This window comes from Rattus norvegicus, chromosome 3 (genome assembly GCF_036323735.1).
Source record: "Rattus norvegicus strain BN/NHsdMcwi chromosome 3, GRCr8, whole genome shotgun sequence".
In the NCBI taxonomy this organism is placed as follows: domain Eukaryota; kingdom Metazoa; phylum Chordata; class Mammalia; order Rodentia; family Muridae; genus Rattus; species Rattus norvegicus.
In genome coordinates, this window is record NC_086021.1 from 97403262 (window position 1) to 97423302 (window position 20041).

At 39.5% G+C, this 20041-nt stretch overlaps 1 protein-coding gene across 14 annotated transcripts in view; it reads left to right on the top strand.

The window, feature by feature from the left end:
• The window catches only part of Celf1 (CUGBP, Elav-like family member 1), a 74847-nt gene that overhangs the window by 22855 nt on the left and 31951 nt on the right, over window positions 1–20041 (top strand). For 11 of the 14 annotated variants that reach the window (XM_063284140.1, XM_039105417.2, XM_039105419.2 and 8 more), the window contains exon 2: window positions 19845–19996. The exons of 2 other annotated variants lie outside the window; for them this stretch is intronic. In XM_063284140.1, coding sequence (XP_063140210.1) covers window positions 19926–19996 — 71 coding nt within the window. In that variant the 5' untranslated portion in view covers window positions 19845–19925. Of the gene's footprint in view, window positions 1–7238; window positions 7348–19844; window positions 19997–20041 lie in introns of those variants that run through there. One more of the 14 variants, XM_039105423.2, reaches the window with a different exon arrangement.

Here is a 20041-nt window from a genome sequence, read left to right on the forward strand (position 1 = left end):
GCCTGCCTTTGTTCTCTCTTTTCTCTGTTTTTTTAAGATTATTTATTTTATGTTGAGTGTTTTATCTGCATGTACACCTGCATGCCAGAAGAGGGCATCAGATCCCATTACAGATGGTTGTGAGCCACCATGTGGTTGCTGGGATTTGAACTCAGGACCTCTGGAAGAGCAGTCAGTGGCCTTAACCACTGAGCCATCTCCAGTCACTGCAAGTTGTTTATTTGTTTGTTTTGAGTCAAGGTTTCTCTGTGATGGCCTGGCTGCCCTGGAATTCACTCTGTAGACCACGCAGACCTCAAACTCACAGAGGCCTGCCTCTGCCTCCTGAGTGCCCCACCACTGGCCAGCTGCTCTCTTCTTTTAATGTGGGTAACATTGTTTCTTCTGCTTTGGCACTAGTCAAATATTGTCAGCCATTACTATCTTGAATATTGATTAATCTTATCCTGGAGCTAAACCCGGAAGTGTTGGAGGTACTCAGTATAGTTTCAATTTATATTAGAGCATCTTCTGTATGAAACACTTTATTCTGAATACCTGCTTAATTACTTGCTGCATTTCCTCTCTATGAGGAATTTTCTGTAGCCAGAAATTGAGTATTCATGTATTTCACAGTGAGGTGAATCTTTTTTTTTTTTTTTTTTTTTTCTTTTTTTCGGAGCTGGGGACCGAACCCAGGGCCTTGCGCTTGCTAGGCAAATGCTCTACCGCTGAGCTAAATCCCCAACCTGAGGTGAATCTTAATTGCTTTGTAAAGCAATTTTGCAAACAGATACTGGGCCTGATTATATAAGCCAGCATCCTGAGAAATGTATTTAAATAATTTGTATCGACCAGAACAAAAGTATCAGACTATCCCCAACAATTTGACAATTAGGGTGACCAAAGAGCAGTGCAGGTTAGATGGTTTACTTAAATGTAGGAGGTAGCCTGTTGTTGTACATTACATTTTAGGATTTAAATGATAAATTGAACCTCATAGCTGTTGCGTTCCAGCAAGAATCTGACCTAATAGTTTTTTTTCAGTTCCTGAGGCTGAGGATCTTAGAATAGTGACTGTGATTATTGGGACACTCCTTGACTGACATAGAACCTCTTCAACCTTCCTTTAAGCCTGTGTGCTTTTGCCTTTTATATGGCATGTGTGAACAGAATCATGTGTGAGAGATAACTGCCCTTTCACTGACGGCCCCCTTTCAGTAACCATGTATGGATAAAGCTGCTCAGTTCCCTGCTCCTCCCTCTCAGTGCAGAGCAGAAGGTGCTCTGCGGAAGCAAAGCGGCTGCTCCACTTTGCAGCTTTCTATATTTGTACAGCAACAGCAGGAGCAGCCCACTAGCTAGGCGGTGCAGTCATCCTGCGCACCCACATTGCTTCAGACCTGCTCAGGATTCAGCCAGGGCTTGAAGTTTGTGTTCTTAACGTGCGTCCATCTGTCTGTCTGTGTACATTTCTGTGGAGGACTAAGGTTTTCAAGTAAAAGAGGTGACTTACTTGTCTTATTTGGTTTGATTTATTTAGGTTTAGTTACAGATTATAGAGAACTGAGAATTTTGGGACTGGGTGGAGGAAAGGTCTGTAGTCAGCTAATAGAATCTTAAGCAGCTGCCAGGCTAGTGGATTTAGTGTCAGGAGGTTTCTGAGCTGCCTTAGAAACATGGCTCACTGAAGAAGTGCTTTTGATCACAAAGATCAGCTCTTAAGAGTGGGACTGAACACATTTTCTGAGGTAAATTTTGAGTATAAAAACTGAGAAAAGATTTTGTGTGCATCTCTTTGGAGTGGGTACATGGGGCTATTAATTTGCCTTTTGCTGAGAAGAGCTGTGGAGAATGTTGGGTTATTTTTGGTTTCCCAGCAACCTTTGCTGTTGTCTGGATTCATAGTACTTTGCAAAGTTTTGCCTAACAGGCCTTGTAATGTCTTGTGATATCATACCTATTTAGGGAGTAGAGGGGAAGTGATCGATAGCTTTTAGGACATTTTCCAAGCTACTAAGGTTGATACTACTTTAAAAGAAGACTTTTGTTGGCTTGCTCTGAGATTATTTTAATTAGGTAACTCCAGTCTTGATCACTCCATCTAAATAAAGAGAAGCTCTTTGTTTTACTGGTTCCTTTTACTTCCTTCCCCCTCCACCTCATCCCTGTGAGTCACAGACTGTAGAGCTGGGAATAGAACTTGTCAGCTGAGTGGGGACAAGACAGTTTGCTGTACATGTTTATAACTATGGCTCATTTGGAGATGAAAAGGCTATAAATGCTGGATAAACAGCTTTACTGAGGTGACTTCTATCTGCATCTGGGTGGTATAAATGCAGAATTATTTGCCTATTTATCGATGTATATTTTGTCTTTGAAGACTAAGTCTGTTGGGGACTCTGGGTCCTGTATACCTCAGAGCATTTTACAAGTATTGACTCTAACAACATGTTGACTTAATCTTCCTCTGGGCAGGTCTTTGTGCCCATTTCATTTCTACTGTGTTCTCATTGATGTAGTTAACTATTAGGTAGGGGCTCTTGCTAAAGATCAAAATCAGTGACAGCTCTTTTTTGTTGTTTGAGATAGGGTGTCATAATGTAACCCTGGCTGTCCTGGAACTCACTATGTCAGATCCAGCTGACTTACAACTCATAACTGATTTTATTACAGCTCAGCCTCAGCAGCTGATACCATGGCTAGCACATTTATGTTACAGCCTTTTCTTTGTTTTTAGTTTTTAAAATTTTTATAATTTTCCTGCCTTTTATTATTATTCTTGGTGGTGATGGTACTATTTTGTTTTTTGTTGTTTTTGTTGGTTGTTTTTTTTGTTTTTTTGTTTGAGACAGTTTCTGTACCCCTGCCTGTCCTGGAACTCACTCTGTAGATTGGGCTGGCCTTGAACTTAAGAGATCTACCTGATGCTGCTTCCCAGGTTCTGGGAATTAAGTCATGTGCCACTATGGCCAGTTCCTGCCTTTATTTATGTGTATCCACTTACTTTATATAATGAAGGGGATAAATAAATTTCAAGGAAGACGAGAAAGCAGGCTGGAGAGAGCTCAGTGAAATAGAGAACAGGTTGTTTTCCTATAGAGCATCTGGGTTCAAATTCCAGGCACCTACATGGCAGCTTACAACCACCTGTACTTCAGTTCCAGAGAATCTGATAACCTCTTCTGAGCTCCAAGAGCTTCGGTCTTATATATGATGTGCATATTTACTTGTCTAGACAAAACACTCATGAAATTTAAAGAAAAAAAATTTTTTAAAGGACTACACTTAGGACCAGTAATCCAATATGGAATAAGGAGAAACACTGCATGCTAACAAGCACATTTGAGGGCTGGTCTATTAGCCAAGAATTGCCTTCTTACACATTCTCCCCTCCCTCTTTTTAATGAGATCTATTACCACTGAATTTATTGACCTTTCCTTTTATTTTTAATTTTATATGGTTGGCTGTTGTGCCTACATAAACATACATACATACATACATACATACATACATACATACATACATACATACATACATGCGCATCACATGAATGTAGCACCTAGGGAGGCCGGAAAAATGAGCTGCCTTGTGGGTGCTGGAAAATGAGCCTAGATCTTCTGGCAGAGCAGCCAATGCTTGTAACTGTTGAGCCATTTCTCCAACCTTAACACTGCTGGTTTTTCATGTTGATTTTTGTATCCTGTTGACTTTGCTAAGTGTACAGCAGATCCAAAAGGATTCTGTTGCTATCTTTAGGGTCTGTTAAGTATAGGATCATATCCCTTAACAAATAGAGAGACTTTTACTTCTCCTTTGTATCTTCTTTCTAATCATGTAACCATTTTGAAGAGATAGTCATCTGGCTAAAGATTAAAGCTTTCTGGTACTTATACTGGCACAAATTTAACATCTAGAAGAATAACAGTAGCAAGTACTTATTTGAGTATTTTCTGTGATTTATATGTTAGACATTTAAATCCTAACAAACACTGTAAAGTAATACTGTTTTCGTAACCATTTTTCATATAAGGAAATACATTAAGATGTTTAACAATTTCACAAAGCTAACTAGGAGTGTAGCTGAGTTGGTAGAGTGCTTAGCTGACATTCTGGAAACCTTGGGATTGCTTAACACCTCATAAGCTAAGCAGGATGCTGAATGTCTCTATTTCCACCACCATAGTAGAGATAGAAGGGTTAGTAGTGCAGTGAGTTAAAGGCCAGCCGGGACACATGAGCCTATGTTTCAGAAAGAAAAGAGGCTAGCAAGAAGACTCAGGATAAAGGCTGCACAAGCCTGGCACTGGGTTTGATCCCTGGAACCCATGTAAAGATGGAGAGAGAGAACTAACTCCACAGACTTGTTATCCACCCACACACATCTGCATGGACATGTATCTTTTCATCCCAGTGATATTAAACACTTTTTTTAAGAAGAAAAATCAGTGTTTACAAAGTTACCTGGTTAGCACCAAAACTGGAAATAGGGAATGCTGTTTGTAATAAATGTTATGGGGTGGTTTTTGTTTCTTGGGTTTTTTTGTATGAGGGATTGAATTTAGGGTCACATGCACACTAGACAAGCACTTTGTCATTGACCTACAATCAATGACACACACCCACACCTTTATTCATTTTTTTCCATTGAGACATAACTTTAAACTCACTAAGTAGTCAAATATGGCCTTCAACACCTGATCCTGTGGTTACTTCTTTCTCTCTCATGATGGGATTATATGTACCACCGTGTAGAGTTTGTGGATATTGGAGATTAAACCCAGGGCTTTGTGTATGCTAGTTAAGCATTCTGCCAACTGAGCTTCACCCTTTCCTTCTTTAAGCCCCCCACCCCCTCCCAATCTGTACTATATAAATCTCTTGAGAGATCATGAAATGGAAGCAATAGCAAACTTGGTCCAAAACTGAATTTTGTCATGATAATGGGGATCTGTTCACAAGAAGTGATAGATACTAAAGGAGTTTGTGGTTGACCATGTAATTGCCATTGAGAATAACAAAAATATCATTCTATCTGGGACATTATAAATAAATACCACAAAGAATGGATTTAGACAGGTAAATAATCAGTTTAAACAGCCAGATGTGGTTGTGATTTCACCACTTGGGAGGCTGAGGCAAGCAAGATCTTGAGTTAAGAGGCCAGTCTGCATTGTGTAGCATAACCCTGTCTCAGAATACAAAACAGAACCCACTTTTGTGAAATTTTAAAAATGTGTATTTTTATTTCACATGCATTGGTGTTTCGCTTGCATGTATGTGTGAGGATGTCAGATCCCCTGGAACTGGAGTTAGAAGCAGTTATGAGCTGCCATGTGAGTGCTTAGAATTGAACCAGGGTCCTCTGGAATAGAAGCCAATGCTCTTGACCACTGAGCCATCTCTTTAGTCTTAGATTTTTGTTTTTGTTTCTCAAGACAGGGCTTTTCTGGCTGTTCTAGAACTTGCACTGTTCAAGGTTTGCCTTGAACTCAGAGATTTGCCTGCCTCTGCCTCCCAAGTGCTGGAATTAAAGGTGTACACGTGTGCCACCACTTCCTGGTGAAATATTTTGAGTCCTAAATTAAAGATTACACTTTCCCTTGGATGTATGTGATTTTTTTTCTTATTTGCTTGTTTCTAATACAAGTCATTGATTATTAGCATATTCATAACAACTTAAGGCAGAGAACAGGCCCTTTCAGTCAAGCCCTTTTCTTTATGTGTGGTTTCCTTATTTCTAAAATAGTAGACTTAAAAAAAAAATGTCCCGTCTCTCTTCCCCCAATCCCCATAACAAACTCTGTGAATGTATATCACATGTATGAATGCCTGTGAAGGCCAGAAGAGAGCATCAATCTGTGACCCTCTCTCCAGCCCTGAATTCTCTTTTTTATTGACAGAGCTCCTGTTTCCTAAAGAACTTGTTTTTGTGGAAATGAAATCACTGACAACTTTAATTTTGTGAAACAAGTCAAGATATTTTAAGGGGTGATTTGAAGGAGGTGTTGCAAATCCTATAAGTGAGTGTTTAAATGTGAGAAGCTCTTTTAGGAACACAATTGGAAAGTGATGAAAATAATTGAATGTACTTTTCAAAAAACAGTAATGGGGCTGGAGAGATGGCTCAGTGGTTAAGAGCACTGACTGCTCTTCCAGAGGACCTGAGTTCAAATTCCAGCAACCACATGGTGGTTCACAACCATCTGTAATGGGATCTGATGCTGATGCCCTCTTCTGGTGTGTCTGAAGACAGCAACAGTGTGCTTATAATTAAATAAATAAATCTTTTTTTAAAAAAGCAATAATGTATAAAGATACTTAGAACATGTTCTTTGATACTAAGAACAGGTCCTTAGAAATGCCCTACTCATTGATTAATGAAAGCAGAGTTACACTTTTTTTCCCTTTTTGTTGCTGTTGATTGACACAGGGTCTTTATAGTCTTGCATGTCTGGGAACTCACTATACTAGCCCACGTAGACTGGCTCTTAAACTCACAAGTTTTCTACCTCATCCTACTGGATGCTAAAGATTACAGGTATGACCCACAAGAGGTAGAGGGACATTATAAACAAATACCACACTTTGGGTAAGGGAAAGAGGTGCTTTATTTATTTGGATTTTAACTGAAATGGGCCAGAACAGGAAGACTGAATGAAGCTTCCTGCTTCTCAGCAGAACAGGACAACCATCCTTAGAGAAGACCATACGGGAGCATCCTGCTTGAGTGCCCGCTGTGTTTGTGAGGGAGGTGGGAGCAGATGGTACAGGCAGGTTTCTTGGCTGCTTGCTTGGTCAGGGTTTTGGAGATGGCAGAAGTTGTATGCTAGGTTCTGTGGAAGAGTGGATATGTGCTGTTTGCTTTGTACATGCCTGCCTGAAAGGTGAATGAGCAAGCGTGAAGAGGAAAAGCATATTGTTTGGTTGGATAGTATGGGACTGAGGGGGAGGGGAAAACAGGATGATAAAGCCTGCAGTGGATTCTGAACCTCCCACTGAGATTAGGGAGGCAAAAGCAAGATGCAGTGGGAGAAACAGGATTCCAGGCCTTTTCTGGTCTCTGGAGCTGCAAGTACCATATTTTTGTACTGTAGGCTTTTTTGTTTATTTGTTTAAACTTCAAGCTGCTTTGATTTCTTTTTGAGAGAGTAGGACAAAAGCTGTATGTATAGAACTTGGCTTTTTATATACTCTCTTACCCAGTTCTTTGCCTTCCTTCCTGGAATTCAGCTAATGCTCTACTCTGCTTTTGCAGGAAAGACTGACTGAAGAATATGCACGTGTAGACATACAGCTGAGTGATTGGAAATAGCTCCAAACTTTTAAAGACATAAGGCTTGTAGTTCAGGTTGCCTGAGTGTCAGGTGAGTTGTTAGAATAATTTCAATCTGCGTGGTGCAGTTGTCCAGTCCATATGTGATGATACATTGCTGGTTTACTAGGCAGTGGCTGTTTGTACAAATGAGTTTAGGCAAAGCAAGAAAAAAGTACAGCACTATGTAAGTTGAGATGTTTATGTTATGCTTTATAGTTTTGTTTTTTAAACAGAGAGAGAGAGAGAGAGAGAGAGAGAGAGAGAGAGAGAGAGAGAGAGAGCACGAGCGAGTGCATGCGTGCGTTGCTATGTGGAAGCCAGTGGACAGCTTGGAAGAACTGATTCTGTCCATGTCTTTCAGGATCAAACCCAGATTATCTTCCTTGCTGGCAAGTACCTTTACAAGCTGAGCAATCTTGCTAACCCTATGCTTCATGGAATCTTTTAAAATTTTTCTGTAGGATCCAGGGCAGGCTAGACCTAGAGAGACCTTGTATGTACACACACCACACACACACACACACACACACACACACACACACACTCACTCTGTTGACTGTGTAATACAGTAATATAAGTCATACATTTACTTATAAACAATTCAACTAATAGTCTACTTCTACAACAGTTTATCTCTCCATAGATTTTGTTTTTATTCAAGCCATGTTTGAATCCTTTTTCATTATATAAATATTTTATAGCTCTAGAATGTTGTGTTTTGTGATTATACTACAATTTTCTTAATCAGACTTTAGTTGACCATGGTTCTCTAGGTTTTACTGTTGTGGATGGTGTTCTTTAAATGCCCCTGTCCATACTTTGCACATATCAGATGTAAGTTTATTTGCAGACTATTTTTCAAGAATCAGAACTTCCGGATTCAAAAGCATATCCAGCTATTAGTATTAACCAGATACTTCTAAAATTCCTTTTTGTAGTTTATAGATGATAAGTTCATTAAGGATATTATTAGTAGGTGGGTTAGCCAGATGGTCAGTGGGTAAGATCACTTGCTGCAAATGGGAACATGGACATGCACTAAATAAATAATTGTAAAGGTTTCTTAAAGTGAAGGATTATTAGGAGAGAGGATTGATGTGATAGTAGTCAGAAACTATCATCGTGTAGGTAATTACTAGAGTCGACATAGGACTTGAAAGTATTTGGAAAATTAAATTTTTTTCCTTGGGGCTGGCGAGATGGCTTAGAAGAGCACTCACTGGCTGCTTTTTCCAAACAGAGGTCCTGAGTTCAATTCCTAGCAACCACATGGTGGCTCACAACCATCTGTAATGGGATCTGATGCCCTCTTCTGGCACACCGGTATACATGTAGATAGAGCACTCATAAAATAATTAAATCTTTATTATTTTTATGTCTCTGACTATATATATACAGATAGTTGTGAGCTGCCATGTAGGAGCTAGAGTTTGAACCTGGATCCTAGAATAGCCAGTGCTCTTAACCATCGAGCCATCTCTCTAGCAAAAGGTAGGAGCAGCCCCTCTGAATTTTTTTTTTTTTTTTAAATCATTCATTCACAGGAAGGCGAGCCTTTGCTATGGTCTGCATGTGGAAATTCTGTCCTGGTAGATGTGGAAATTGCTGCTTTCTTTCTTCCATGCTGGTCTCAGGGATGGGAGACCTGCAGGTTGATAGCACATTATTTTCACTGACTCAACCATCTCCCCTGCCCTACTCTTAAACTTCTGAACTTGACGATGACTCCTGGACCTATAAATCCTCTCTTTTAATTTTACCCATTTATGCCCGTTAGCAATTTGAAAGATGTTTAATGTGAATGTTCTGTTGAAACCTTTTCTCAAGCTACTGTCACATGTATGAGATCAGTTGATCATCAAAATTACCTGTAAATACCAGGTAATAGTTGTGTCTAATGTTTGTTTACTAATGACTTTAAGGAAGTAAAAGCAGACCAGATGTGTTGCAGGCCTTTAATCCCAGCACTGGGAGGCAGAGGCAGGCTGATCTCTGAATTGAAGGTCAGCCAGGTTTACTGAGCAAATTGCAAAATAGCCAGGGCTACACAGGGAAACTATCTCAAAAAACCAAACCAAGCAAACAAACAAAAACTCCCGCCAAAAACAAAAGTAAAAGCAATGACATACTCGATGGTTCACACATGTAATCCCAGCATGTGGTAAGCAGAGGTAGGAGGACTGACCCAAAATCAAGGCCAGCCAAGATTACTTAGCAAATCCCCATTCCCTCTCTATTCCCCCTCCACCCCTCAAGCAAGCCTGATGTAGTACATACCTGGGATTCCAGTTCTTGAGATAGGTGGATTGCTAGAAATTCAAATAAGGAAGTAAGTGAAGGGTTTTTTGTTTTTTTGTTTTTTTGTTTTTTTTTGGTTCTTTTTTTCGGAGCTGGGGACCGAACCCAGGGCCTTGCGCTTCCTAGGCAAGCGCTCTACCACTGAGCTAAATCCCCAACCCCGGTTTTTTGTTTTTTTAAAGATTTATTTATATATTTTATATATGTGACTACACTGCCACTGTCTCCAGACACACCAGAAGAAGAGAGGGCATAAGATCCACCATGTGGTTGCTGGGAATTGTACTGGACCTCTGGAAGAGCAGCCAGTGCTCTTAAGCACTGAACCATCTTTCTAGCCCATGCTTTGAATTTTTCAATAAAAATCTGTATTGAACTATAATTTATAGCTGTAACACAGTGACTCAAGAAAGCCCAGTTCTGGAATTGGGGATTTAGCTCAGTGGTAGAGCGCTTGGGCGCAAGGCCCTGGATTCGGTCCCCAGCTCCGAAAAAAAGAAAAAAGAAAAAAAAGAAAAGAAAGCCCAGTTCTACCAACTAGTTGTGGAGTTAGTCACTGAATCCATTCTCTGATTTACTTATCGTGAAAATACTGAAGAATTGCTTTTAAAGTCAGCACAGTTTAGCACATATGTAATTTGCTCTTGGAAGGCTGGGCCAGGGGAATCTCAACTTTAAAGTCTAGCTTTAGCTGCATAGCAATATCCTGTCAAATAAATAAGTAAATAAATGCAAAAAAAGAAATTCTCTGACCATACTCAAAAGTAATTATAAAGCCATTTCCAGGAGGTTGTGTATGATAATTCCTTAGAGACAGCAGGATACAAGGTAATTTTGAAAGCAACTTTGACAGTGTTTTGGAAAAAAAATTCTAGCCAGCACTGGGAAGGTGGAGGATCTCTGTGAGTTTGGGGCCAGCCTGGTTTACAAAGCGATCTCTAGTACAACCAGGGTTGCTACACAGAGAAACCCTATCTTGAAACACTCACCTCCCTTCAAATAATTCATAATTCTACCATATTCTAAGATTCATATTCTACATGGCACCAACATATGGTGCAGTCCTGATGAGCTTCACAAGTGGGTGGAAATCAAGATGCATTGGGTAGAAGAGCAGTAGTGACTCATTAGATTTGGCCTTCTGGTAGGACAGTGAAATAAAGAGGAATTGGTAGTCTTAGAACATGACAGAATTTCATGAATAATACAGGATATTGTGGAAAAGTCTCATGTTAGTCTTTTGTTTTTAAATTAAAGCTTTGTGTGTCATAAGAATCTCTCTGTAGAGCCTTCCCTTCCATACCTTGGAACACTGAATTTAAACTATAATGATAGAAAAATGATATGCAGCGTCCTTCGTTCTGCCTAGGAAGAGGGTACCTTGGCTTAGACACTGTATGCAAATTGACTGCATCCAACATTTTCTTTTACCCAATACTGAGAGTACTGCTATGAGACGGATACAAGAAGCAGCAAAGAAAAAGGACATTTCTTTCCCTTTTCATTTAGTGTCCCTCCACTCCATATGGAGTTGTATAGAGGAGAAAGAGACTACTTAATGGGATTTGACAATTAATTTGAGGATTATTGAAGATAGGAAAAAGTTTACATTGATTCTTTTAAGTATGTGTATGATGTGTGTGAGTTCAAGTGTAAATGTCGTTAGAGGACAACTTTTGGGAATCAAGTCCCAACCATCCTTATTGAGGCAGGGTCTCTTGTATTCCAGGCTTGTCAGCATACAGCCTGTGGGGCAGTTCGCCTTGTGATTTTCTTGGCCCTCTACCTCTTGGCTGTAAAACTCACATTGGTAGGGCTGTGTGACAAGTTGACAAGTGCTTTTTTTTTTCTTTTCTTTTCTTTTCTTTTTTTAAAACAAGTGAGCCATCTTACTAGCTTAAGGATTTTTTTCTAAGCTTTATTAGAAAATACACACACACACACACACACACACACACACACACACACACATCCCTGTCTGCACACGTGGATGCATGTGCCCAGGGGGAACAGTAAAGGAAGGAGTGTTTTTTGCAAATTTTTCTATTATTTCTTTCTTCCACTTAAAAATTGGTGCAGTGGTTGCATTTGGTCTCTTCTGTGGTACAGTTTAAGCTTCTTTATAAATAAAACAAGGAATTTCTTGTGAGCCAAGTCACACCTCTGTTAACAAGAGTTCTGACCTTGATATATATATTTTAAAGTCCTTTTTTTTTTTTTTTAGAATGTGAGTCTGTATATATGCTTGCATGTGTGCTACTTCTGTACTTGATGCCCTGGAGGCCAGAAGATGGCCCATGTCCTGGGAACAGTCATTTGGGAGGATTGTGAGTGAGCTAGCTACCATGGGGTACTGGAAACTGAGCCTGTGTTCTCTGCTCTTACTCACTGAGCCATCTCTCCAAGTCACTGCTCCTGCTCCCCCTTTTTGAGTATGGTTCTCACTGTGCAGCACAGGCTAGTCCCCAACTCAAACTATTCATATGGGGGACTGGGCGGATAGCTCCTGATAGAATACAAGAAACTAATGAATTTAAGGGCATCAAGTTTGGAAGTCTTCAAAAATTGATTCAAAATCATGACAATGAGGCTATGAAAGTTTAAGACAGGGGAAATAAGAGAGGCAAACTGTTATTCCCCATGTCCCTAAGGTAACCTAGGTCTTCTGAAAACTTGCACAATCATTCACAGTAACGATTTACTAATTTTATATCTATTGAGATGAGCTGCTTTTAGTAGCACCCATTTCTATCTTTAGTGTCACTGAGCATAAATTATTATCAATGGTAATACATATGCATATATGAATTTAGATATTAATTTATAGATATAGATCTATAATTACAGAATACAGTGCTTAAAGTTTGCAAACCCTAATTATGAAAAATTTGGGGAACTGTCCAAGCCTTTCCAAAACAACAATAACTAATTAACAATTTGGAGCCCACTTCTATTTGGAAGCTCTGTAAAAAATGTTTTAAAGATTTACTTATGTATATGAGCACACCGTGGCTGATACAAGAGGGCATCGGATCCCATTACAGATGGTTGTTAGCCTCCATGTGGTTGTGGGAATTGAACTCATGACCTCTAGAACAATAGCCCATCATGCTCTTAACAGCTGAGCCATCTATTCAGCCCCCTATTTCGGAGCTTTATATTTCAATCTTACACTTATTCTACCTCTACTTTTTGAGTAAAGGCACAAAGACATAAAGTAACTCCTTCAAGACCACGGGAATCCAGGCAATAGAGTTCTGTATACAAGTGGCCTTCTATCCGCCCAGTCCCCCATATGAATAGTTTGAGTTGGGGACTAGCCTGTGAGAGTAGGTTTCCAAAAAACAAAGTTTTTTCAAAGACTTCATGAGGGTGTGAAGGTGTCTAAGAAAGGCAAATAGGATACCTGAAAGATTTCTCTACCGGTCAAGTACAATTCTTAAAACCTCATGCCTGGTTTTGCAAGTTTGGTTTTTTTTTTTTTTTTTTTTTTTTTTTTTTTTTTTTTTTTGCTCCTTTTAGTATGAGTTTTGCTTTTATAATTATTGGAAATATCTTTGCTTTATTGACAATATAAATTAATTTGGTTGACATGAAAACACGTAGAGAAAGAACTCTGTTAGTCCCAGCTATTTGGGAGGTTGAGGTAGGAGCACTGCAGGTTGGAGGGCAGCCCGACTAACCCATTGAAACCTTATTTTGATTTTTTTTTTTTTTTTAAAGAAACTTAGTGGACTGCTTGACTAGCATGCATGATGCTTGGGGTCAGTCCCAATCACTGAAAAAAAAGTTGAAACAAACAAACTTGAGCACACGTTGTGTGCTAGAAAAACTTGTTTTCAGAGAAGGTAGCTCTAGGTCTGGCTTGCTCTTTGAAAATTCTCACACTTTTAAGATAGACGTTGTCCTTGATGACTTTGAACAGTAGTCGGCTTAGACAGGACAGCGGGGAGGAGTAGTAAGTGGAAGTCTGTAGGGGCGGTTCAGAGTCTGTCACCGCTGTGAGGTTGTTCAGTTTAAAAATAAGGCAGATTGGCTCTGCGGCTCCTCTCTTTGCTTTCACCTTCAATTACTTTCTCATCTTCTGATTATTTTGGGTTTCGTGGTTCACCACCACCCTGGGGCCACCAAGATACATTTACAAAGTCAGAAATTTTTGGTTGCCTTTAAAAAATGTATGCCCAACACCTACCTATTTAGGGAATTTGCTTTGGGGGAAATAACAGTGTCCTCTCTATCCTTTAGTTTCCTGCCCATCTCAGGTGAGAGGCTGGAGACAGTTGACAGTGTTTGTCTAGAGCCTGTGGGTCACTGATTTCCATACCACCACATCATAAACTGCACTGGTTGGGCATGCTTGTAATTCCCAGTACTGGGGAGGAGGAGGTGGCAGGTGGGTCAGGGGTTCAAGGTCATTCTTTGCTACTTAATTTCTAGGCTAGTCTGGGGTACAGAAGACCCTATCTCAAACACAAAAAGAAAACAACAACAATGATTATTCTGGTTAATGTTCTAATTACCTAGCTGTACCAAAATTTAACCTCTGAGACTTTTTTGTTGTGAGATTTGGGGGCAATTGATGTTCTTTTGCAGCCATTTAGTATTTTAATTCTCCAACTTGTGGTTGGTGTTTAAAGTGACCTTTGAGCGCACACCTTCAATCTCAGCACTCCAGAGCCAGAGGCAGGAGAATCCTTGAGTTTGAGGCTGCCTAGTCCACAGGATGAGTTCCAGGATAGCCAGGACTAGACAGAGACTAAGCACAGAGCAGGTTCTCTGTTAATCTTTGTATTTGGTGCTGATCAAGAAGGATGAGGAGAGAAATGGTTGAAAAATGGAAAGGAAACAAAACTTTATTGTTTTCAGAATAAATTCCGGTTATTCTGCCTTTTCATATTTTCTCAGTATATAATACATGGGAAGTTTACCAGCTTACATACCAAACGAACATTGCTTCTTCGTGCATTATTTTTAGATTTGAGGGCAATTTTTAAAATGTATTTCTTTTCACTTTACACACATTCCCCTGCAGAATTCCATCATTGTCTAATTCCTATTAAAAACTCAGAAAGGGGCTGGAGAGATGGCTCGACAGTTAAGAGCAGTGAATGCTCTTCCAGAGATCCTGAGTTCAATTCCCAGCACCCACATGGTGGCTCACAACCATCTGTAATGAAATCCGATGCCCTCTTCTGGTGTGTCTGACTGAAGACAGCTACCGTGTACTCATATAAATAAAAATAAATCTTTAAAAAAAACCTCAGAAAGTCCTTTTGATCTAAAATATTTCTTTCACATTTTTTGCAACAACATCAAAACCATACACACAAAAATGAACAAATCATTCTTTCTTGATTTTGCAAAAAATAAAAGATGCTGTAGAGGCAGGACCAACTCTCAGGTTAGTGTGGTTTACACTTGCAAGGTACTGGGTTGGTAGTTCTAGTAAAGTCACAAATTATATGTGCATATATGTACTCATATGGCTCTACAGTTACAGGCAGTTGAGAGCTGTCAGAAGGGGATTCTTCTGGTCTGAATGTTTTAAGTTAAGGTTTAGGCTCTTCTGACTGATTACTTTGAATTGAACATTAATTGCTCCTTTTCTGTCTTCCTCTTGCCATCTAATGATCAGCAGGCAGCGAAGCGACAGGCAAACACGATTCATTAAATATAAAGATTTTCATTTTTAGCTTTCCTTCTATAAATTGTGGGTTTTAATGATGTAGGTTTTCTTTTCAGAGTTCAGTGTCAGTCCATAATCTCTTCTGCTCTTATACAACCAAGCTTCATGTTATTGCTCTTTCAACAATAGATTATTGGAGCAAGCATATAAAATATGATCACCCATCATTGTATGCTCTATTTATGTCAGTTAAGACAGCTATTTGGACTTGTCTCTTTGGTGTTTGTTGTTCAGTAATGGGTTTTCTCTTATAATTTTCTCTACTAATCTAGTTTTTCATTTTAATGTTAAATTTATTCATTCAGATTTTCTAAATGCCGGGTGTGCTATTCTCTAAAGTCTGTTTTCCTCATTTGTATTGTTTTATGCTTACTGATTTTATGCCCCTACCTCACCCCGAGACAGGGTTTCTCTGTGTAACAGCTCTGGTTGTTCTGGAACTCACTTTGTAGACCAGGCTGGGCTTGAACTCAGAGATCTGCCTGCCTCTGCCTCCCGAGTGCTGGGATTAAAGACATGCTCCAGTATACCAGGCGCCTGATGTTGCTTCTTAATGTTACTGAATGCTGCTTGTTCCAGCCAAAAAGCTAGAAGGGCTGACATAGTTCACTGGGGTCCTGAATTCAATTCCCAGCAACCACATAGTGACTCAACAGTCATCTGTAATGAGAGCCAGCCCTTGCATATATAAAATAAATAATTTTTTTGGGGGGGGGAGTGTAGAAACCTAGTGTTGTTGGTGCTTACCTTTGATCCCAGCAATGGAGGCAGAGGCATGTGGATCTCTTTTAGTTTGAGGCCAGCCAGTGCTACACAGTGAAACCCTATCTTGAAAAACAAGCAAAAGAGCTAGAAACACTTTGGAGACAGAAGCAGGTAGAGTTTGAGGCCAGGAGACCAGCCTGGTCTACAGAATGAGTTCTACTATCCAGGGATAAGAGAAGCCTGTCTTAAAAACAAAACAAAACAAAACAAAAAAACAGGTTAAAATATTTAAGACAAAAACAGAAATATAAATAAGGAAATAAGCCAAGCTTGGTGGTGCATGCCTTTAATCCCAGCACTATGGAAGCAGAGACAGTTGATCTGTGAGTTCAAAGCTAGCCTGATCTACAGAGTGAGTTCTAGGACAGCCTCTTGTTACACAGAGAAGCCCTGTCCTAAAAACAACAAAAGGAAGTAAGATATATTCAGAATGAAAGAAATAGGAGACAGGATAAGTTAACCCTTTTAATAGCAGACCCTGAGTTAAACCACTTCTGCCACCCCTGTCTCTAATGGGAGTATATGTAAGCAAAGATTGTTTTTTTTCAATTAAGGGTCATTTTCTATGAACAACTAACTTTTTTAGTTATTAATTTCCTTAATATCTGTGTTTCTGCATTCATAATATTTTAAAGATTTATTACCTATAAGTACACTGTAGCTATCTTCAGACACACCAGAAGAGGGCATCAGATCTCATCACAAATGGTTGTGAGCCACCATGTGGTTGCTGGGATTTGAACTCAGGACCTCTGGAAGAGCAGTCAGTGCTCTTAACCACTGAGCCACCTCTCCAGCCCCCATAATTTTTACTATTGCTTAGTGTTATAAAACCCTTTTAAAAACCGAATTAATTAAAAATTATTTCTTTTTTTTCCCTCAAGTTCATTGAATTTAATTATACTGAGCTAACTCTTGGGACCTGCCTTAAAGAGTCACTCTTCTCCATGGAGTAATATTTCCATATTAGAGGCTTTTGAAGCAACAGTGCTTTATAAATCATAAATGGATTTTAATAGCAGTGTGATAAGCACAGAAATTGTAGGGCCTCTACTCTCTGCTTTCTTTTTAAAACTTGAAGCAGCTTTCAGTGAATTGTTTTGAATACAAATTCTGCTGGGAGGTAAGCAATCAGGTGTTTCTTAGCTCTAGGCGTAATGAAAGTGTAGTAAGGAATTTTTGTATCCTTTTAGAAACGAGGCCGTGCCCAGAGTCAGTTATTTGATTCTAATTAAAGTGGCATATATAGAATTTTTAGTTTTGTTTTGATTTTTGTTTTCATTTGAGACAGGATTTCTTTGTATAACATTAACTGTTCTGGAATTAGATCAGGCTGGCCTCAAACTCACAGAGTTTGTATGTTTTTAATGAATTATAGAAATATAGCAACAACCAGTGGGATTCCTTGAGACTTAATTCTTCTTCTTTTTTTTTTTTTTTTTTTTTTTTTTGGTTCTTTTTTTCGGAGCTGGGGACCGAACCCAGGGCCTTGCGCTTCCTAGGCAAGCGCTCTACCACTGAGCTAAATCCCCAACCCCGACTTAATTCTTCTTTAATTCTTAAAGTCTAATTTGATCTTTGACTCATCAAGTTACTTCTTTAGCCATATACCTTTAGGGTGGGTAATAATACCCGCTCCAGTAAGAGCAGACCTGCCAGTTACTTACTTAAGCAGCCCCAGCTAGGGTTAGTTAATACCTGCAGTCTGCAGGGTTGGTGCACTGGACTGTGTATTGTTTGTACACCCTTCTCCATTGATGTTTATGTATGCTTCACCATTTAGTGGAATTGGAAGCATGCTTTTGCTACTTCTATCTGCAGAGTTGATCTTCAGGGACTTTTGACAAAATATAGAAACCATTCTCTGTTCAAGATCTAGTGTAGAATGGTTATGCAGAGAAAACTAGCTCCAACTTCCTGGGTCAGGTGTAGATCGGTATCAGCCTTTGTTACAGATTAGAACTGTCTGTCATGCTCTCCTTCCTTCTGTGGTTTGGGAATTTACACATTTGGTTACTCCTAACTGTCCTTGAATTTGCTATGCAGCAGAGGGTTATCTTGAACTGCCTTTACCTTCCAAGTGCTACGATTACAGGCATGTAGCACCAGCCCCATTGCATTTTACTTCTTTTATAAGCTGAATGTTTCATTCTTCAAAGTTTCCTGTGTTGTGAACTGAGTTTGGGTGAAGTGAATTCTTTGCAGTAAGACAGCCCCAATGAAAAAAATGGAAAGGAAGCCTGTAATTTGGGGGCCCTCAGAGCGAAGTTTTAGAATCATTGCCTAAATATTGAAATGCCACCACTTGTTGTTTAGGGGGACATGGAGCTAAATTGAGAAGGGAGCACACATCTGCCTTGGTTGCTAAGAATATCCATCTCAACAGCTCACTCATACTGGAATTTTATTCTTGCTTTCATCCATCTTGGTTTCAGCAACAGTGTTTTTACCCTTTGACACTAGGGAATGAAGCCATGTTGTTAGACAAACATGCTAGGTAAGTCTGCCACTGAACTGTTACAGCTCCTAGGCCTTAAGGAGGTGAAAGAATGACAAGAGTTAGCTTATATTGTGCTTTTCTTCCCTGTGGTTTGAATTTGTGTCCCTAATAGACAGGGTTTGTTTGGTTTTTTTTTTTTTTTTTTTTTTTTTGGTTCTTTTTTTCGGAGCTGGGGACCGAACCCAGGGCCTTGCGCTTCCTAGGCAAGCGCTCTACCACTGAGCTAAATCCCCAACCCCTGGTTTTTTGTTTTTTAATGATCACTTTTATTTATCATTTATTGATCATTTATTGGCTTTTGTTTTTTATTTCATTAGAAAAGCCAATAAATGCTGGCATTAGTGGGACACCTGTTTAATCCCACTACTTTCAAGGCAGAGGCTAGTTTACAGAGCAAGTTCTAGGACAGCCAGAGCTACCTGGTGGGAGAGTATAACTATTATTATATAATATGTTATAATATATATTATATTGCTGTTCCTTTTAATTTCTAGTAAAGATTCAGAAGTAGTGGGCATATTTTGCCTGTGTCCACCTGAGTGATTCTAAACCCGGGTTTTTAAAAGGCTTGTTTGATGAACTGCTGATTTATCACTGTACCCTCAGTACTATTAAAAAGAACATGGCCAGTCTAGCAGAAGCAGCTGGTCAATAACAGGATTTAGATGGCCAGTTCTTCTAACAGCTTGCCTCTGGCCTGCTTCTCTTGGTCTTACTGTTCCTTCTTTTATGACTGTTCTGGGATTAATTTGGACCCTGTTATTGCTAAACAAATGAAGACTAAATTTAAACCTAAGGCCGACAACTACCTCTTTAAAAAGCATTTTTCACCAGATGAGTCGAGGTGGGTTTTTTTGGTTGGTTACTTGTTGTTGTTGTTGTTGTTGTTGTTGTTGTTGTTGTTGTTGTTGTTGTTGTTTTGCCTATTTGCTTTTTCCTTCAGGTAATTTTAGCTCTGTGGGACCTTAAATACTGATTTATAGGGAGGACTTTGGATGATGTGAGAAAACTTTGTGTTTCTTCTGCTTTGTTAGCTACACTATCTTCATGAATCTGACACACTATTTATCTGACCGTGCACTTAGTACTGCTTCGCCAGGGAAAATCACACAAAACAAGCCTGGTGCATCAGCACTTTCATTGTGTGCTGAGCTGAGCCTCCCTTCACATGGTCGCATCCCCATTTTAGTCCAATACTCCCTTTCCCTGCCCCTTCCCCAGACCTGCCTCTTTCTGTGGCATTTACTGCTGCTTTCCCTGAGCTCCGTTTCCACTTTGTGTTTTTTGTGGGGCCCAGGAAGCTAAAGCTGTGTATATTTGTGGATCAGACAAGTGCAGCAAGTTATTATCATTGGCTTCTGAAGGGGACAGTGAGGTGATGGCTGCGTTTAAGTTGGATTTCCTTCCAGAAATGATGGTGGATCATTGCTCTTTGAATTCCAGTCCTGTGTAAGTATGTTTGTTGTCTAACTTTTATCATAAGCAGAGGGAACT